Genomic DNA, 21,401 nt, shown 5'->3' on the forward strand with positions numbered 1-21,401 from the left:
TCTATCGTCATTATAATTAGTATTAGAATAATGTAATAATAATTCTTTTAAATGTGTGTATTATGTAACAAATACAATACACAATATATGTTTGTAGACACAAACTTTAATTTGTTTGTACTTTTTTTACAGATTATTATAAAAATAAAATAATAGATGTAATAAAAAATATTTCATAAATTATATCATTTTATTCTTTGTACGAAAACTTGCATGATATATATAGTTGAGATCAATTGTTGCGGTTCAACAAAAATATTAATATATATTTGCTTACTTATTTGTTGTTTAAAACATATTTAGACCTGGCCTCTTAATTCTCAGTTATGACAAAGGCATTTTATCGATACATTGTCATAATAATACCGTTAGATAAAGTTCATATCAACAGATACTAAAAATAAATAAAACGGGACTATTAAAAATAAAATAAAACTTGTTGGGTAGTTTGTAATATATGATAAATTACAAGTAAATCGTATTCTAGCAGTATATAAAATAAAAACCGATAACGAATTTTGAAATATCAACAACTGATGTATACTTACAAAGAAACATTAAAAACATACTAATTATTATCATTATTGTCTCCTTACAAATAACATGTTTTGTCATTAATAGAGAGACATCTAGTCGCGTCTCGATCGCATCCTTATCCGATTTGTAGTAGGCTTATCGTGTTACAAATCTAAATAAATAAACGGACCCCCCTCAATTAGGAATACTTCTTGAGGAACTGTGAATGGAACTCGGCGAATTTCTCCAGCATATTCTTGAGTTTATCCGGTTGGGGTAGAATGGTGGTCCTGAAGTGGTAAGTGCCGGGTTGCTGTCCGAAACCAGAGCCAGGCACGATGCAGATGCCGGTGTTCTCCAACAATTCAAACGCATAAAACACGTCGGGTTGTTGGCCTTTTGATTTAGCCGCCTCGATGGCTTTTGGCGGGAGGGTGATTCTGGGGAAGGCGTACATAGCACCCTGAACCGTGTTACAACTGAAGCCTTCCATGGAATTGAAAGTATCAGCTACCATCTTTGCGCGCAACTGATAAAATAAGGATTAGTTAAAATTAGTATAAAAGTAGGTAAATATTCTTATAATATAAATGTTCTAACAAAAGATTTAACAGATTAACAGCAAGTAAATTAAAATATATCTCAAGGTATCAAAATAATAAATAGAGCTTTTGATTTGAAGTTATTTAAGACACCTTCAAGTTATTGAGTAAAATAATTATTTATGAGATTTTTAGTCTCAAAGTTTTAAAAGTAGTAATAAATAAAAGCCTACTAATAAATGATAGGAAAAAGAAAACCCTTTACATATTAATCTGACCATTAGTTGTTATGCCATATTGTTGTTATAAATGCAAAATCATAATATTAGTGTTATTTTTTAGGAAAATGTCTTTGCATTTCAGGGCGACTAAATGATTATTGATTCAAATGACGAATAACATTGCCTAAACAAGATGTAATTCCTAATTACAAATATTATATTTTTTTCAAAGGAGGTAAATTGAGAGGTTTGAAAACTGAAACTTTCGGAATAGACGATTCTGTGCCTCTGTAATGTAAATAGTATTTTCAATTCTATTTTTTAATTTCCTCCTGTAATAAATAAACCCGCTTTACGCGCCCTCGGGTGGCTTTTAGTTTGATCAAAACGTTTGTTAGTGATGTGAGGATCATCGAAAAAATTCCATTAAAAGTACTGGCTATTATAAACCTATTTTATCTCGGTATTATCTGCATTATGATCGCCAGTGCGGGCACAATTGAGCACTTAAATCTTTTAAAGTATTTTTCCATTGCATTGCAGATACTTTTCACTCTAAGTGAATTACTTATGCAATTTCATTGTACTTTATTTATGTTAAAGGCATGTAATTATCTTGAATACAATACCATTAGGTGCTTGCATGTATTCTGATCAATGATATTTATTTGTGAACAGCTGTTAAACAACCTTGTTAAATTTGATGGTTTTGACATTTATTTTGTCGGTTTTTATCCCATCGATTTTAAAGTTGTAATTTTGATATTAATGAAAAATAACGACCTGAGGGAACAGAACATTTGAAGACAGAGAGTTGCAGGACGTATTGGACGTAAGCCCAGCTCAAATTCACAAAGAACTTTGGGACGGCTTAGCAGTTGATGATTTAATGGTTTACAGGCGTTTACATACGGGGATGGGAAAAGTCTAAAAGGAGGAAGAATTGACTGAAAATGTCATTTCAAACCAATTCAACATCCTGGTTTCATTGCTTGCCAGTCAGAAAAAAATAATTTTCTGTGTCATATTGTAACTGGATAAAAAAGTGGATTTACTATAATTCCATTCAGAAAGATGGATAAAGCAGTAGAAAATATTTTGTATATAATTTTTCTCAATAAAAACTTTTAAAGTGAAAAAATTATGGGAATATACCAATAAAACCGCAACAGGAAAATATCTGAAAAGTATTTCTCGAAATTTGTTGGCATTTATGCGTGAAATTATTAATTCACAAAAATACTATGAACTTAAATTTTCCAGTTATCTTTGATAAATAAATTATGGTCAGTTTTCACAAAGTTGCCAGACTCTTAAAAGACTGAATACAAATATATTTCTTAGAATATTTATACCATTTAATTAATGTTCAAGAAATGATGACTAATACTCTTGGCTTCTGGGATTGAAATATTGAAAATTCTGAGAACAAATTACATTTAGTGTTTGACCTTTTACCTTCAAAGAGTCCAGTACAGCACCCTTTTCCTTTTGGAAGGATTCGTAACTCGGCTCGCCCTTTTGTGGTGGGTGTACGATGGTGTCTAAACAAGCTTGTCCCAACACGGTAGGGCAGAGCATGGCGCTAATAGCTTTCAAGTACATGGCTTTTACTTGAGGGCACATGTTGATGACTTCGGCGTACCCACCACGTAAGCCACATTCTCCCATATAACCCTTGGAACACGACATGAAACTGGCTAGCTCCATGGAGCTGTACGGTTCGCCCATCTCGACCAGAACCTTTTTGAACGAATAGAACTTGGATCCGTCCGCGTAAACGTTGTCTTGGTAGACTTCATCGGCCAGTATGAACAACTTCTCTTTGTAGGCAAACTTGATGATTTCTTCGATGTTATCTCGCGAGAGAACCTGTCCGGTGGGATTACCCGGATTGATGACTACTATAGCTCTAGGTTTGCAGTTCTTCTTCGCCTCGGTGATCGATCGTTGTAGTTCGGCGATGTCCAAGCCCCAATTCCTGGACTCGTCCAGATAGTAACCCACTTGGGTAATGCCGAACTCGGCCAAGGAAGCCGAGTACAGAGGATACTGAGGTATAGGGATCATCACGCCTGGTACTTTACCATCTACAGTGCATATCATCAACTTGAGGACGTTCTTGATGGCATCACTGGCACCTACAAAAACTCGATTAACGTCGATGGTGGAGGAAAATAGTTCGAACCTTACCGGCACTGATGATGATATTCTGCCAATCGGCGGGGATACCATCTCGGCGTTCAATGTATTCCGCTACGTGTCTTCGGATCGCTTCGATACCAGGAGAGTCTGTGTACGAGCCTACCGACCCACCACGACATCCTTTCAAGATGGTTCTGGCACGTTCTTTCGCGTCATCTGGAAACCGTGAATCTTCCAGTAACGGGGGGTAGGTGACCAAAGCGAGCACTTGTCGAATGAACGTGATAGGCACTTGTCCCATAGCATGGCAATCCCCGATGTTGGCTTTGATTACTTCATTGAATGGTTTCTTTACACCCTGTAATATAAAATAAAACGATATAAGATTAGTTTGTTCTTTAATATTTTACTCATGTTTAGATAGCGGTTACTATATTAAAACTTATTATTGAATTATAAAGTGATATTAGCTTATCGTTATATGGATATGTGGTTCTGTGGTTAGTGCAAAACAGATATATCGGTTTACTCATTCAATTGATAAAACATTTATGGAATTAATTATTAACTATTACATATTAGCCTTCGTCATATATTCAATTATAACAATGGTTACGGACTGCTGATTAAGACGACGGTTTCATTTTGTATTTTAGCGTCCAATAGTTGTACCACATCTGAGGTTAATAGAGTATTATTAACTACGTGAAAAAGTAATCCACGTTTTCTTTATTATTAAAAGAATACAATTATTCGATTAGCTTTGCTTTAAGAGTTTAAAAGTGGATTCAAAGTAACAGAAGCTGTCTCCTTAAAAATGATTATTATACCAGGTGTACCGGCAAGAAAATGGAAACATTTATTTATTCAAACTATTGGCCATTTGGTTTTACCCATCTTTAAGGCAATTTATGGATGCCATTCCAAAAAAACTGTTTTTCTTTTGAGCAAAACCAATCATTAATCCAGCCATTTTCTAACTTCTTCTTCTTGGCGTGTCGGGGCAAGGTCTTGTAAATTCATTTTAGAATCAGACAAGTTTTTTTACTCTTTGTGATTTCATAATCTGAGTGATTGGCAATACGCATTTCTTATGTCTAAATTAGATATACATGGCATGTAGAAAATCATTTCATTAAGCGATCTCCTGTATAAAATATTATCTTAATTATTTAGTATTATTCTAAAGCTTATTCTAAAGTCTATATATGTCCAGTAATTAGATCAGATGATGTTAAACGTTTTAGTCTACGCACTTCACTATCACGTCGCATATTTAGCTGCTTAGCGAGTACGTTGGGATGCACTGACACTCTTTCGAAGTACTTCACACAAACACGTTGAATTACACTCGCTATAGGTTCTAGAGGAATATCGCGTTGTATCACCTTATTTGAAATATAGTATGGAGCATCAACAATGGCACGCAACACTTTATTTTGGAACCGTTGAATGATTGATATATTAGATTTGCTAGCAATACCTTGTTATCTAATGATAACTTGGATATGAGCCCGATGGGCCAATACATTTTATATAATTTGAGTCCAAGTTGTTTTCGTTTTTCATTTCATATTGAACTGATGGACATGTTCTTCTACGCAGGGTAAAGATTACATGGGTGGATTTTATTTCATTGGCTTTAATGCGCCATGTCTTCAACCATAATTGTATTTGCTCTAGGTGGGTTTGTAGGTTTATTGATGCTGTGCTTGGATCTTCATGAGATGCTAAGATTGCTGTGTCGTCTGCATATGCTGCAACAGTAGTTATTTTTGTGGTGGGCAGATCGGCCGTATACAGAAGATACAGTACTGGACCCAGTACACTACCTTGCGGAACTCCTGAATATATGGGATTTAAATCGGTATGTTCATCGCCTTGATTTACAATAAAATGTCTATCAGTGAAATACGATTGTAGTAACTGATAGTCCTGATGAGGAGTCAGACAATATTTGCCTTCTCATTTAATTCTAATTAAAAAGAGACACAATGTTGTCTGATTAGTTCCAACACGAAAACGAATAAGCCCGTCAAAGTCGTCCGGTTGTCAGACGTATGCAAAATTCTTGAAAACTATAGTAACAATATGTTATAACTCTAACGTATAAAATATTGTGGCTGTATAATTAACTATAGTTTTTAGATGAACTATAATGTTAAAATAAATAATATTTGATAATATTTTTTTTCAATTATTTTATTTAAATTACAATTTTGAAACTGAACTAAAACTCACAGTTGATGCGACAACATTGCGACGTTTTGATGTCAGAAATTTCGATGACGTATGTACAAAATAACTTTGAACAGACTATATGTGTCAAATCATAACACTGCATACTTAAGCCTAGCGGCATCTGTTAGAAAACCCGGTAATGACTTTCCGAAACACCTGGTAGTTATCATATCAGATGAATCTAAAAGTATTATAAATTAAAATCCGATATTAACAATTCATAACGATAACCAATAAACTTAGCAAAAACTTAACACTTTGACTTTGAAGGTACATTTTAGGTTAATTTGTAATTTCAATATAATATACTCTATATATATTATTCAAATAAATGTATAATACACAATAATTGACAACGTCGCAAATTCAAATTTTTGCGCGCATGCTGGGCATCTCTATGGGTAGTTTTGTATGTTTTGGTGCCTTTTGAGCTGTTTTTCCAGATAGACGACGTCATGGCCTTTCCGAAAAAATGGTGAAATAATAATGCAGGATAATCGATTTTTATTTTTGGTAGAATACACTCTCACTGTACTAATAATAAATAAAACTCTATTAAAAAGCCACCAATTCTCGCCAAAACAAATGAACTGACGTTGTGCTCATACGGGGGACTCTTCGAAACGTTATCTAATTGGAACATGTGTGTGCCAAGCCGTGGCCGACATGATATTAGCGTTCTGTGTTGTTTATTTTTAAATAGGACGAGTCAAGGGCGACTACTGATTAACGTTAATGTTTTCCTCATTTATATTTCGTTCGTTTTTAAGGAAGTATCGAGATTGTTTGACCTCGACAGGTGGAATGAGTAAGGTATTATTTTCGCTTTTTTTATTTGCCGTTATGGAACAGCTGATAAAAATCATTTTTGCATAACAGCTGGAAAAATAATTAGTCGCAAATTTAATAGCAATAAACCCATACTAATTTGTAGTAAAATATATGTGGTTAACAGAATACAAATACTTCTAGACCTATAAATCTAGAGTGCCTTGTCTATCAAGCAAACTTATTTGGTTTTCTAGGTCATTTATTGTTATTGTTAGTCTTGATTTGTTGTAACAATGTATAATACAAAGAAAATAGGACATGAGTGTAGGGTAATCAAAGATCAGTAAATATAAACAACACAATCTCTGACGTATATTTTCCAAATAAATCAGGCCAAGACTATATATGTATTCTGATAATTTTTTCACTTTAAAAAGATATTTATTGAGAAAACTTGATACAATATATATATCAAAGTATCTTCCATTATTTTCAAACATCAATGCATTTATTAACCGACTTCGAAAAAGGATGAGGTTCAGATCCAAAGAACAAAAAAGAAAGAAAAGTAATTCTACATTCATTGAAATGAAATGATTCATATTGATACTAAGTCTTTTAAAGCTAGTACGTGAAGGAATATGTACATCTCCGTCTCGCTTATACTACCGTTGGAAAATATAAGCACATTAAAAATTAAATGATCCAAGCAATTATCTGCGTCCTTTCCTCTCTCACAGTTTATACAGGAAATAATTCGTACATCTTCGTCTGATATCACGAATGGATAAAAACAGCCGAACCTTGCATTTAACTGAAAATAGTAATTACTGTGTTCAGTCGCTAGTCTTTGACATATATTATACCTATTTCTCAGATAGCTATTAACAGGTAAATAGTCATACCATAGTGAAACAAATTTTTTTGGCAAAATTAGTTTTTTATTCAACATAATTCCCTTCAAGGGTGATATATTGATTATAGCGACCCTCCAACTTTTCGATACCATTTTTGCAGTACGATTTGTCTTTTGCTTCAGAATACGACTCAGTTTCGTCGATCACCTTTTCATTCGACGAAAATGCCTTCCCAGCGAGCATTTTTTTGACATCTGAGAACAGGAAATAGTTGCTTGGGGTCATATCTGGAGAATACGGTGGATGAGGAAGCAACTCGAAATCCAGTTCATGGATGTTTGACACGGTGCATTGTCTTGGTGACTTGGGCAGCACTTTCTTTTTTTTCAAATGCGGCCGTTTTTCGGCAATTTCATCCATCAAACGGTCGAATAACGCTATGTAATAGTCCGTGTTGACTTTCCTTCCTTTTTCAAGGCAGTGAATAAAAATTATTCCATGCGTATCCCAAAATACAGACGCCATAACCTTGTCAGCCGACTGTTTTGGAACGGGTTCATCGTGTTCGTCCCTGTGTGCAGTCCACTCGGATGACTGTCGATAGGACTTCAGAGTGAAATGATGGGGTCATGTTTCATCCATTGTCACATATCGACGCAAAAAATCGAGTTTATTACGTTTGATCATCTTCAAATACTGTTTCGAATCATCAACTCGTCGTTGTTTTTGGTCGAAAGTGAGCTCGCGCGGCACCCACTTTGCACAGACCTTTCGTGAATGATATGATGTGCACGTTTAGTTGATATCTTTAGAGTGTCTGCTATTTCATTCAATTTCAATTTACGGTCATTCAAAATCATTTTGTGGGCGTCCACTGCGTTCACCGTCTTCGGTGTTAATTTCACCACGTCTGTAACTTAGCATTCCAATCCTTGATAGTTAATTTTCCTGGGGCAGTGTCCGGAAACTCGGCATCAAGTCAAGTTTTTGTTTCAAGTGTATTTTTTCCTTTCAAAAAGCAATATTTTATCAACACGCGAAATTCCTTTTTATCCATTTTTTCACAATACCAAAAGTTGCTTCACTCAAAATGCTATATTCACAAGCTAATGATCCGACAGCTGTCAAATTTATACACGCATCTTTTGAGGGCTAGAGCTAACTAAAAAACATGTGGATTTAATTCTAGTAGTGCCATCTATGTGTCAGGCCGGGGAATTTTCAATTGATCTCTTAATTGATTAATAGTATTATCCAATATCCAAGCAGCAATATTTTCACTTAATGTCAGAATCAATAGCGTGTGATCTGAACTTACCTCAGAGTTTGCTTCAACTTCTATATAACTGGATGTTATGTTTCTAACTATGAAGAAATCTAACAAGTCTGGGATTTTCCCTAGATCAGTCAGCCACTAAGTTGGTTTTCCAGTCCACATGTAACTACATACTAATTCAGCAACTGATTTATGAAGTTCATTGCCTTCAGATGTCGTCATCACTAATTATAATTTTTTCTCGTAGGTTATTTGGGACATTAAATTTTCCTTCTTTTGGTTGAACCTGGAGAATTTTGTTTATATATGATTTGGAAAGGTCAATGGAGTTTAGGAAAAAAAAAAAAAACTATTTTTTTTATTGAAAAGGATAGAAGAAATGAAAAAATAATAGCTGAGATAAATTGGGTTTTTACTTAAGGGTTTGTTAAGATATGTTAAATCACTACATAGTATAAAACAAAGTCGCCTTTTCTGTCCCTATATCCCTATGTGCGCTTAAATCTTTAAAACTACGCAACGGATTTTGATGCGGTTTTTTTCAATAGATAGAGTGATTCAAGAGGAAGGTTTATATGTATAATACATGCATAATATACTAAGGCAACATTGCTAATTTTAGAGGTTTTTAACGTGATGTCGTAAATTAACCTATTTTTTTAGGCTTATTTAGCAATTAGCAAAAACGCTGCCTAACCCTACGAGTTAGATCAAATTAATATACTACAGTATTGTACACCATAAAAAGGTCTACAAAAAAGTCCGCGATGGTATATGTTTATCTTTTAGGGATAACCCACATTAACCATTTTTATTGTTTACTTTTACGTGAGAAAATGGCTTATTTACGAAGCTATTTTAAGCAATACGGCATTAATCCTTATCGAATTAAGTACCTTAAATACAGTGTGCAATTAATATAGATCAATATGGTTCCTTACAGCATGTAAATTAAACAAATATTTTCGGAGATATTACAAATTTAAAATTTGCGTTTAAAAATGTGTAATGTAATAAAAATTGTATGAATTTAGATATTCCAAAGATAGCAGGAAATCTTCATAGTAAGTATAGGGGAAGAGGAATTGTTTTACTCCAAATTTAATGCGTGCAGGCCAAGGGCAGTAATGAATGAACCAAAAATACTGGATCGATTTTAATCATGTTTTCATTAAGTGACATAGGCATATATATTTTATGCCCGTGCAAAGTCGGAGCGGGCCGCTATGTTTTTATATACAACGTTCATATTTTTTCTGTAGTGTATTTAATTTAGTATCAGCATTGCACCCGTGCGAAGCCGGGGCGGGTCGCTAGTTTTGTATATACATTACATTATGTGTTAGCATGTATATTTGATAAAAATATATATGGAATGTATGGGAGTAGATGAAGTTGTCGCAAATATTATACAAGCGTGAATTGTGTAAAGTAAATGAATAAATACTAGATACAAAGATAAAAAATTAAGTTTCAAGATAAAATTCAGATATACCAGTGTTTATATCACATAGGTGGCGTGAAAAAAAAAAAACAAATGAAAAGGTAATTCAAATATTACATGAATATATACAAATAACTCAATGCTGTTAATTCGATATTGAAATATAGAATTTGATATAAATTCTACTCATACTCAAAATATTGATTTTCGTTAATGTTTTGACTGTACTAATTAAGAGTTTTAAAATAAAAAAAACCGGCAGTCTCCGTACTGCCTCGGTCGATAATCGTAATTAATAAAAAAAATGCATTTTTATGATTATTTTCGATTAAGCACACATATTTCATACTTAAAAAACAGAGTTTTCCTGAAATACTGGCTATCTGTAAGGTTTCAATTAAATATATACAGACACACAGTTATGATACAGTTTGTTAATCAATTTAAAGCTTTCTGATAAACTATATTTTTTGTTTTGGTTTGTGGTGCGTAAATAAACAAAGATGACGGTTTTCCGACGCGCGAACACGCGACGTATAATTGTCCATGCGCGAAACAGGGAAACTCCAAGTTGATTCCGCAAACTTCCAGCGACTGGCCTTGAGATTTACTTATGGTCATAGCAAAGGCCAGACGTACTGGAAATTGTAAACGTTTAAAATCGAATGGTAAATCCGTTGGAATTATCGGTATACAAGGGATCAAGACATCCCCACCTTTGTATTTTCCCTTTATGATTGTTGCCTTAATGATGTTATTCATTATCTTTTTCACAGCCAGTCTTGTTCCATTGCACAGTCGAGGTTGATTAATGTTACGCAGCATGATGACAACAATTGTAAGGTGGTAATCCAGACAATTCCAGTGATTTTAAAAACTCCGTGGGATAGTTGACTACGTCGTCCTGGTTCATAACGGTGTCGACTGATTGGAAGGAAACCAACTGTCCCCGAAGAAAATTCTGAATGGTCCTACTGAGATCCTCGACTTTTTTCCTCCTGACCATTTTTTAAATCGACTGCCAAATGGACTACCGTAGGATGTCTTTTATGGATCGCAAATGAAAAGATACGCCAAATCGCTTCGTTACTATTTACATAGCGACCCATCTGGTACTGTGATATTTCGTCATTTGCACCTTTGTTAACATATTTACATATGTACTCGACTTCACATATTTACAATATCCCACATTGATGTGAGTCTCAAAAGCTTTGGATAAATTTGACGAGTATGGCACGATCCAACGATTGTCTACATCAACATTTTGTCCTCTTACCTTCACAACTACCGATCGCCCATTGTCCGCCACTGATCGCCGACGATAATGGGTATCCATCATTTCCAGTTATGATTCCAACAATCAGGTCTCTTGGGTATCCCTTGGAATACTTGCCGTCAAACATACAGGGTGAATTGTAGTTGAAAACTCCGCAAGGTTCATGTATCATGTGTTTGGTAACTGCTGCATGCAATTTTGGGTCAACTGTGGGAAAGTGGCCATGAAATTGTCCTGTATAATATGTGTAGCGCCAAATGATGTCATCTGGAAACAGCTGTTATACTTCTGAATGTTGGCCAAGAAGTGCTTAGATTCATTTCCAATCCCATAAACTAAAAAGCGTAAAGGATCTGGTGATGGAACCAATTGTGGCAATTTTACTTTGTCTCCAGTACAACATAATCCAGTAGATTCACCACTGTATTTTAACGCCTTGCAATATTTACAAATTTTTGTCATTTCCCCAATTGTTACCGATTTGTCGGTACAATAATCTATTACCGCATCATAGTGAAATGCAGTTCCAGGATCACAGGAGCACTGTGTCTGTGGAATCGCTTAATTTCATTAGGTCGTGCTCGTTGTTGTTGTGTTTGATGTGCACGAACTCGTTGCATTCTAAGCCTATCTACTTCATTGTCATTCTCTAAAGAACGCAATTCTGACATAGCAATACGACTATTTTCTTGATCTGTCTCTCTCTGGTCATCAGTGCGGTTAGCACGTGAGGTAGCTCTTCGGTCGCTTTCTCCTCGCCATCGTAAATTGTAATTAATTAAAGTTTAAACCTTCTCTGGACTTCCACAAATAATTCAAGACCAAAATTATCCAAATCGGTCCAGTCGTTCTCGAGTTTTAGCGAGACTAACGAACAACGATTTATATATATATATATATATATATATATATATATATATATATATATATATATATATATATATAAGGAAATAGTATAAAAAATAATACAAACAATTTCGTTAACTAATAACTCATTTACTTCGTTAACATTTACTTCTTGACTGAATATTTTTCCAAAAACAATGAAAATATCATACACAACCAAGTTAGATTGAAACGTTATTTATTTCCTTCAAGTGCGCATGCGCTCAACTGTCACATACTACATCTTGTTTGTTTCCTGTAGTCTCATTTTGGTTAGGTTACCTAATTCTTAACTATTCTTTGTTCATAACCAGTTTAATTAAGTTTAACTAAGGATTGACATTTCTTAATTTAAAATTCCTGAAAATACAAGTTTTATTTCGCTTTATAACGGACATCAATCCAGTACTAAATTATAAAGGGATTGCAACATTGGACTAAATTTAGATTTGGTAACTATCCAAGTTATATGCAATGAGACAGTGTGCTAGGCCAAGAACCATAAAGCGTTATAGAAAAAAATAAGCCTATACAAATAATTCCATTATTATAAAATATAATTTGGTACTTTTTGGCAGTTGATAATATAATAAATAATTATATAGTTTCGAACTAAATAAAAACAAGTTATATAAGTTAAAACAACAGTAAGCTGCTTATACTGTTTTACGTAGTTTAATTTTATAGGTATGTTATGCTTGTTCATGTCATTTAAAAAGCTGCATATTTCAAAAAAGAAGATATTGACTGTGTATTTATTGTATTTCTTTGCTCGCAGACAGTATGTGTTGCATACCTCTAACATTGTCTAAGCATTTTATAACAAAGTATATTAAAAATATATCGACACTGACATTGACATAAAAACGATAAATTTCTTTAAATTTATAAGATATCGGATACGATGATAAATACTTAACTCATAAGTAATAGATTAAAGTTAATTAAAAATAATTTTAAATTCATAAAAAATATTTCCATAAGTAACGTTTTTATTTAACAGTAACGTCATTAGTTTGACATTTTTCGACAACGGATAGTAACATTTGTCGTTAAATACGCTGAAACATTAATTAGTTCTTAATTTAGAATTTCGGAATGAGCAGTCGTTTAGAGTTTGGACTGTTTTTGAAGAGTTTACGCTATTTGTATTGTTTGCGTTAATAAAATTGAACCTAGAGTCCAAAATACAGAAAAACGATCGCAAAAAGATTCTTTGACATATGACCTTCTACAACAATCTTATCATGGCTATCGAGACTAAATTTGTTTTTTATTTTTGCTGAAGAATATCTTAAGGAATAATTGAAAAACACAATTAAATGAATATTGTTACACATAAATCCACTTTATTACCCTTGAATCAAAAAATATAACAGATAATTTATTATATCTCTATGACCCCAGTATAATATCATTTATTTTCTTATTTAATCTGATACAACATTCTAAAAACACTGGCAATAACAAATTGAGAAAAAAAGTTAAATATATTATATATTTTTTTTAGCTAATTTTAATACTCTACTATTAATAAATAGTGTTGATTGACATATAAAGTGAATATAATTTATTTCCCTAATTTATTCCCTAATATAATTTATTATTATTTATAGTTATTTAGTTAATCAACTAGTTTTCGAAGTTTGATTGGTTAACTATTAAGGCCTATAAATTAGTTTTAAAGGAAATATTTTTTTGTAATTTGAAACTTTATTGTGAAAAATCGGTACAATGTATTTTATTCAAAGTATTGCCCATCGATCGCTGCTACTTTTCTCCATCTTTCAGGCAATTTATGAATGCAATTTTGAGAGAACGATTTTTGAGGCTATTCACGAATCGATCCACTCTTGGTATCTACATAAGAAGCGATGTGCTGCTTAAACAGGTTACGACTCATATCCCGGAACAAATAGTAATCAGAAGGGGCAAGGTCTGGAGAATACGGCGGGTGAAGTAGTACGCTCGGTTCGTCTTCGGTGTTAAAACCTCCACTTTTAACACGTCGAACCAAAACTTTGAATACAGAAAATAGAGTTATTGTTTATGATATACTGAACATTTTAATTGGCAGGCTTGAGATAGTGATTAGCGTTTTGTGTCACTGGAAAACAATTTTCACTAACATTAAAAAACAGCGATGAACTATATTAAAATACAATTATAATGTAATCTTTAATTAATTAACAACATTATGAAGCGATTTCTTTATTTTATAATCTGACAATAGTATTGCATATAATCTAGACGCATCTGCCTATCTGTACCGCTACTGCCAACGAATAAATATTATTTGACACGTTTACTTAAGAATATTGTTCTTGTTGATATTCTTATACACCTTGCTAATCTTATCCATATTCCAGTTTCGACTTTATGGCAGTGATACAGGGATTAAAAACGTATGTCTGATATAAAAATAAATTGATAATTAAATATACGTCACGTATTTTTAACTGTTTTAATATTTCGAGTAACTATGCCGATGCGAGCACGAAAACGACGATAGTTAAAATCCGATTTTCGACATATGACCTCCTAATCACCACTCGAAGCCATTATCGAACTGACTAAAGTCTAAATCAAGCTGTGCCACTTCGTTTTGAAATACCTTTTCAATTAATTGTGATAAGATTCCTGTTTTTGATACATGATACTAAATAAAGTAATGCATAACATTAAGCACTGCACACTCAAAGTGGCTTTCAATATATAAAACAAATTTAGCGACAAACAAGCAAATATATGTAATCCAAATTTGATTGTAATCGATCAGGAATTCATAACAATGTATAAAAGGGTGAGAGGTAAAAGTTGTTAAAATCAGATAAAAACATGATCCAACATTCCCGTGGATGCTATATTGGATACAAAACATATAAAATATTATTAACAAAAAAATTGAACCGACTTCAAAAAATAAATAAAGAACTCACTAAGGATTAAAAAATAATTAAACTTAGATTTTTAACACAAAAAAAAACGTTTTACAATAAAATATGTACATAATAATCGTGTTGACAAATGTTTTAACCAAACTAGAACAAAACAAAAAGTTGTTGCCCCGCCAGGAATCGAATCCGCGACCTCCGCGTGTCTAAACGCTCCAACCATTACACCATAGAAGCAATTGTCAGTCATATTTCTACGGCTTCTCATATGATATGGCTAGTAGGGTTTTGGCCATAGAAAAAAAATATCCATATATATCAGAGAAAAACAAATATCGATATATCTTTTGAAGTATAAAAAATATCGATATCGGTGATATATTTATTTTGAAAAAACATCGAAAAATTTCGGCCAAAAAAATATCGATATTTTTTCTGCATCCCTAATAGCTAGTACTTAAAAAGCAAACTGAATGGCTTTTGTAATGAACTACTTCCGATTTTCCGTCACATCATTATATCACATTGCTGAACAATACCATTATACACAAATATCTGATTATTTCAGGTAAAAAGATATGTGAAAACTTTGTACGTGCCTTTGAAATTTGATTGTTTCCCTCGATTTCCCCCCTATCCCATCACATCCTGAATTTTTAAAATTGGTCCATAATTGACCGAGAAATCGATCGGCGAACATACATTAAAATACATATATAAATACATATTATATACACATATATTAAAATAATAAAATAATAGACAGTAAACTTAGTAAAATTTCAACTTGAGTTTCAAGTGAGATTTTATATTAATTTGTGAGAGAATATATATCATACTCTTCAAGTATACGAATAATTTGCAAGAATTATAACATTAAATTGTTATTGTAATGTTTATATATTGACAAATAATTACATACTGTTTTATTTAATCTTTTTCCTTTTCAAAATTATATACTTATTATTATATAATACATTATTTATATTATAGACGAAAAATGTACCAACAATTTTTTTAATTTGAGTCTCAATAGATATATTAGGTTAATTTGTGAATTCAAGATAATTTATTCTATATATATTATATTCTTCAAAGGTACGTATGATTTCAAAGAACTGGCAACGTTGCAAATTTAAGGATTTAAATTAACATTGTGGTAAATTTGGCATAAAATATATAGCATGATTGCAATACATAATCTAATATATAAAACGATAAAACTATAAATATTATTAGAATATTAGTAAAAAAGCAATTGAAATAAAATGGCAATGTAGAAATACAGGTCAGAATTATTTAAATACAAAATTACCTGTTTGTTATACAGAAAAATTGAAGTTAAGATGAAATTAAAAAAAACGCAATATGGTAAAATAGGTTAAAACAATTGAATATAAGTTTAAACAAAACTATATTCTTGCAATAACAAAGTTGTCTGCAATGACACTGGCATGAAAAAATATTTTTCTCGAAAAGATTATATTGACATTGTAATTACATTTAACTCTGTGAATTAACATAATATTTTTTACATATACTTAGCATGTAATAAATAACACAGAAGTCACCAATGATAACAACGTATATAAATATAAAGTTAAATAGAGTTACTCAACACAGCCATATGCGAAATGACGCACTGTGTATCTATCTCCGTTCGGCTACTTCCCAATCAACCATAAATATCGCCGAGAGTTTCCTCACATATGAAACAGTATACGTCATGGATGTTTGGCCTCGATTTTCGTAAACAACCGAAAACTTTAAAAGCGTTTATGGATAGTTCGTAATGATAACGTTATTATCGTCTTATCCAAGTACTTATGGATTTTTCTTCCAACGCCTAATCTAATAAACACTTTTCATTAAAAAAATCACTTATCTTTATCATTTATGACAAAGTTGTTATTTTGATTTTTATATCATTCGTAAAATTAATCCTTTTTGTTTAGATATTGTCAGATTACTTGTCACTGTCATTTTATTCTGTCACAGCTGACATAAAATTGTCTTGCTTCAAATTGATTCATATATAATTGCCTATCTATATTTTTATGTTACTAGTTGAAAGAGTTTTGATTTACATCATTGGAGAATCTGGGTGAACTATTTTGTCTATAAATATTAGAACTATTCTATTTGTATCTCATGCTTTTATTGTACAATACTTGTGTACAATATTTTTAACGTTTAGATAAAATTATATTAGTTCTGTGGCTTGATATTTTTCTTTTTCACTTTATTTTAAAATATGGAGTGCAAATAATGAGTAATTTTAAAACATTCTCAGTTACAATAATATAGTTATATACAGTTATATACAGTCTAGTTTGTAACTATATATACAATATATAGTTACAAACTAGAATCACTTTTTAAGCGAAGTGCCAAAGAAATGTTCTGCGATGGATCTCGAAATGGTCTAGGAACTCGAAATTTATGATGAATAATATAGCCCGTCCAATGAAACAGTTAACGTATGTCATTAAAATTATGACGTCAGCAAAATCATACTTCAGACTTTTAGGTAAAAGCATTTTGAAGAATTTTACAAATATTTGGCAACATAAGCCACCGGTACCCACCCAAAATGAATTTTATAGATTGTGTTACAAATTTCGACGCATCAGACAATATTCTATTTCTTTTTAACTAGGATATAATGAGAAGGAAACTTTGCTCTGAGTTTTTTTTAACGAAGTTTACGTTTTAACGAACTGAAATTGGTACAATACTCCAAGTTATCTATAATGTGCATTGGCTGTTTTATTGAACGGGCTATAGTACTGAACTTTTAATAGAATTGACAAAGAATGCCATTATTTTAAACCAAAAATGTTGAAGTTCTCAAAAAAAGTAAAATTGCAGTTCTCAAACATTCAAAATCCATTGAATATGAAAAATAATGACATTTGGTCGACTCAATTAGGAGATAAATAGAAATATACAAATATAAAATCGCTAATATTTAAAGGTTATGTTGTTGGCAGATGTCCAACTTATAATGTTATATGTCAATTATATATGACGTTTTGCATCAAACAATTTTACATTTGTTTGGTTGAACGAGATATACATTTGGGTGATTTATTCGTACACTTAATATAATTTTATTCTCATCAAAAATGGCGAAATCACCGACATACAGTAATTCGAAATTTTAAAAAGAAAAACCTTAGTGTGTAACTCCCGGAATTGTCGCCTGCTATTACCAAAAGATACACAAGTAGCAAATAAAAAAAAACGGGTTTTAACCGTTTAAAAATTATATATGATATAGCAAGAAAAATATATAAATCTAAAATAAAAAAACTCTTTTTTACGTATAATTGTGTATTGACTATCTGAAACCAACATATTCTATCATATCAACATATCACATTCTTCATGTTTTTTTGCAAATAATAGAAGAACTGAAAGTACTCTACTTTACGTGCAAAAAATATTGATATTTTTCTATAATATTGAGAGTATCGTAGTAAAGAAGAGAAGTATCGAACTTTGAGGTGCAAATAATAATCTTGATATTAAAACCCTAAAAACATTATTATAACCTGTTTTATTATTTGTAATCTTTTGGACCATTTGATTCAATGTCCAGTTTTTCCGTCAGATTTACATCCGTTTGATTTCTGGCTTATCTCATTCTTTCCCGAAAAACGATGGCCATCAAACCAGGAGGTAGTAACGGCAGATGGATATTTTGCGCGCTTTTTGAGAAACCATCACAGTGACTAGAACTAATTAAATAATCTAGTACATTCTGCTCTGTATTAGGTGGATATTCTGTAGTTTGAGATGTTTGAACTTATGAAACCACCACCTAGAGTTCAAGCACTGCGTGTAAAACGAGAAAATATTAACACAATAGTTAAATTCATAAAAATGCCTTTTCATAATTTAAAAAGACAAATCCCATAAAATTATTTCACAGTCTTATATAATGTTCTTATATTATGATTTGCATATTTTAATATCGTTTTCCACCATTATAATCTTTCGAAGAAATGCATGTTCGTGACCTATTATCGATTGCTGAAACGACCATGGCCAAGTATGACGCCGCGAAATGGTCTTATTGAATTTTGCACTGTAATAATGCTGTCAGGATCTAACTTCATATTTTATGTGAATATAGTACCGTATAGTCAATAAACTTTCTCTGCATAACCCGAAACTATTAATAATTCAGGCCATTTTAATGGTATGTTGGTATATAAGAAGTTTATAAGGGCGTATATAAATTATAAAAAGTGAGGTTATTATTTTAAAACGGCGAAGGCGCTTATATATAATTAATTATTACACAGAACCAAAAAAAAACCAATACACATATATATATGATAATCAGAATACGTATTAATAAACAAATGCCAACAATAAATATTTTCCTCTTAGTTTTAAGTTCTTTTCGTTTTATTGTATAAAAACTTTATAGGGGCATAAAAGGAGAAAATAAAAAACAAGGTTATGGGACCATTAAAGGAAGATGGAAGCACCGAAATAAAATTGAGATAGGTCATAGAACCAAAAAATACCACATCTGTTTCGACCTAATAAATAAATTGTGTGCGTATTAGAAAATTGCCAAAATTGCTCAAATAATCTTAAGTATCAAGTCGTAAATTGTTTTAATGGTGGCCAACAAAATAAACGGTTTTGTAATACACCGAAATAACAACCGCAATTTGCAGTCTTTTCTTTGTTTTTAAGTGGGTAGGGGTACAACAGCGAAATCAGAAAGTAAAAGTCAAAGACCGATCTCGATTAAAACCTTTTAACATCACGTTCCAAATCCCGACGAATAAATCAAAGCAGGCTTTGGAAAAATAACATCGAAACGTTGTTACCGAGAACGGAGAAAAGTCAGATTTAAATATATGTACAGTGTTTGTATCGTGTTTACGTTTAGATAGCCAAAAGTATTATATAACATTGTTAAAGATGCAAACAAATAAAACCGATGTGTGAAAAAATAGTTTCGCCTATTTTTTCCAATTGAATGGAAAAAACTCTGTTTTTTGAAATTCCTATTAATATAAAAATGGTTATTTTATGATATTAATTATTTACTTCAATAATTCAAGATCTTTTACTGGTGTTAGAAATAGATAATTATAACATTATAGAACAAAAATTACTTAAAAATAGAAAAAAACTTATGGGTATTTTAATTAAGACCTTAATGGGTACACAAAACATCTTAACTAAACATATTTTAAGGACACATGTTAAAAAAACTACAATTGCATCACTTGTTTAATTTCCATGCGAGAGAAAAAGTTGTTTTTATAACGAGATGCAAATTACCGATTGAACAAAATAATTATAGCTCTTATCTAAAAGAAAACCCAACAATCAAAACAATACGTGTATTCAGACGAAACAAAACAATAATTTTTCGGGAGATTAACGCCGTATCGTTTAACGTACTTAACAAAAACAATGTAAACATTGAACGAAGCTCGCAAAATAAATAAACAAATAAAAGCAACAGATATTTGGTTAAATGCATCGGCGAATTTAAACAGAACCACCTGGCCTAGATTATACGAATCGATCGATCGACAGCGACCTACCTTCTCCAGGTCCTTCTCGATCTCCCCTGCCCTGATCACCAAGGGTCCCCTGACAGCGTACTCCAGCACCTTGATGTGCGGATTCAGCGTGTCCATCGACAGACATGGTTGGTACGAACTCATGGTCCTGCGAGCTGACGCGCCGACGAACTTGCTATTGCGAGGAGCTGGCCGCGCGGTAAACAGCAGGAAATCGCTCACCGTCTTTACGTAACTGACTGACACGAGGTTGCGCCTACCGCCCATGATTGCAGCAGCAGCAGGACACTTCACCGGTCTAGATAGCACGGCGCGAAACGACATCGCTATTGGTGCGATTCCGACGGCTGGGGGTCTGAACAGCTGATTATATCGAAAAATATATGTACAAATAAATCTTTATCCTGTGTAAAGACGTGCCCCGGCCCTTGGTGTGTGTGTTTATAGCAGGCCACTTCGACGCCCGAGAAACGACTCGGGGAACGAAACCGATACTATGGGCCAACGCAAACGTTCCGACCGGTTTATCGTTAAAGAATTATTTTTTCGTTTCGGTAATCGCATGCCTTGAATATCTTTGAAGACATTCGATGCACGCACTAGAAAAGGACGGGATCAGCTGGTCGGAGTCGAAACATACCCGGCACCTTGCATTACGGCTGATAACCCCGGTTTATTTTTCCTCCGAGGTTGTTTGGCTCCTACGAAAAGCGCCAAGGTGTGGTGACGAACGCGCATCGGCTTGCCAAATCAATAACATCACAACAAC

The 21,401-nt window shown here is 32.7% G+C and overlaps 1 protein-coding gene across 1 annotated transcript; it reads right to left on the bottom strand.

Moving 5' to 3' along the window:
- Window positions 1-436: 436 nt before the first annotated feature.
- LOC143203432 (alanine aminotransferase 1) lies at window positions 437-21,315 on the bottom strand. Its single transcript, XM_076415562.1, has 4 exons — window positions 20,654-21,315; window positions 3,473-3,782; window positions 2,738-3,420; window positions 437-1,045 (listed from the first exon to the last, which is right to left on the bottom strand). The coding sequence occupies exons 1-4, from the start codon at window positions 20,954-20,956 to the stop codon at window positions 716-718; spliced, it is 1,626 nt and encodes a 541-aa protein (XP_076271677.1). The 5' UTR covers window positions 20,957-21,315; the 3' UTR covers window positions 437-715.
- Between the last annotated feature and the right edge of the window lie 86 nt (window positions 21,316-21,401).

Source organism: Rhynchophorus ferrugineus, unplaced genomic scaffold (genome assembly GCF_030347505.1).
Source record: "Rhynchophorus ferrugineus isolate W39M unplaced genomic scaffold, kcgeb_rfMv2 rfM10, whole genome shotgun sequence".
NCBI lineage: Eukaryota > Metazoa > Arthropoda > Insecta > Coleoptera > Curculionidae > Rhynchophorus > Rhynchophorus ferrugineus.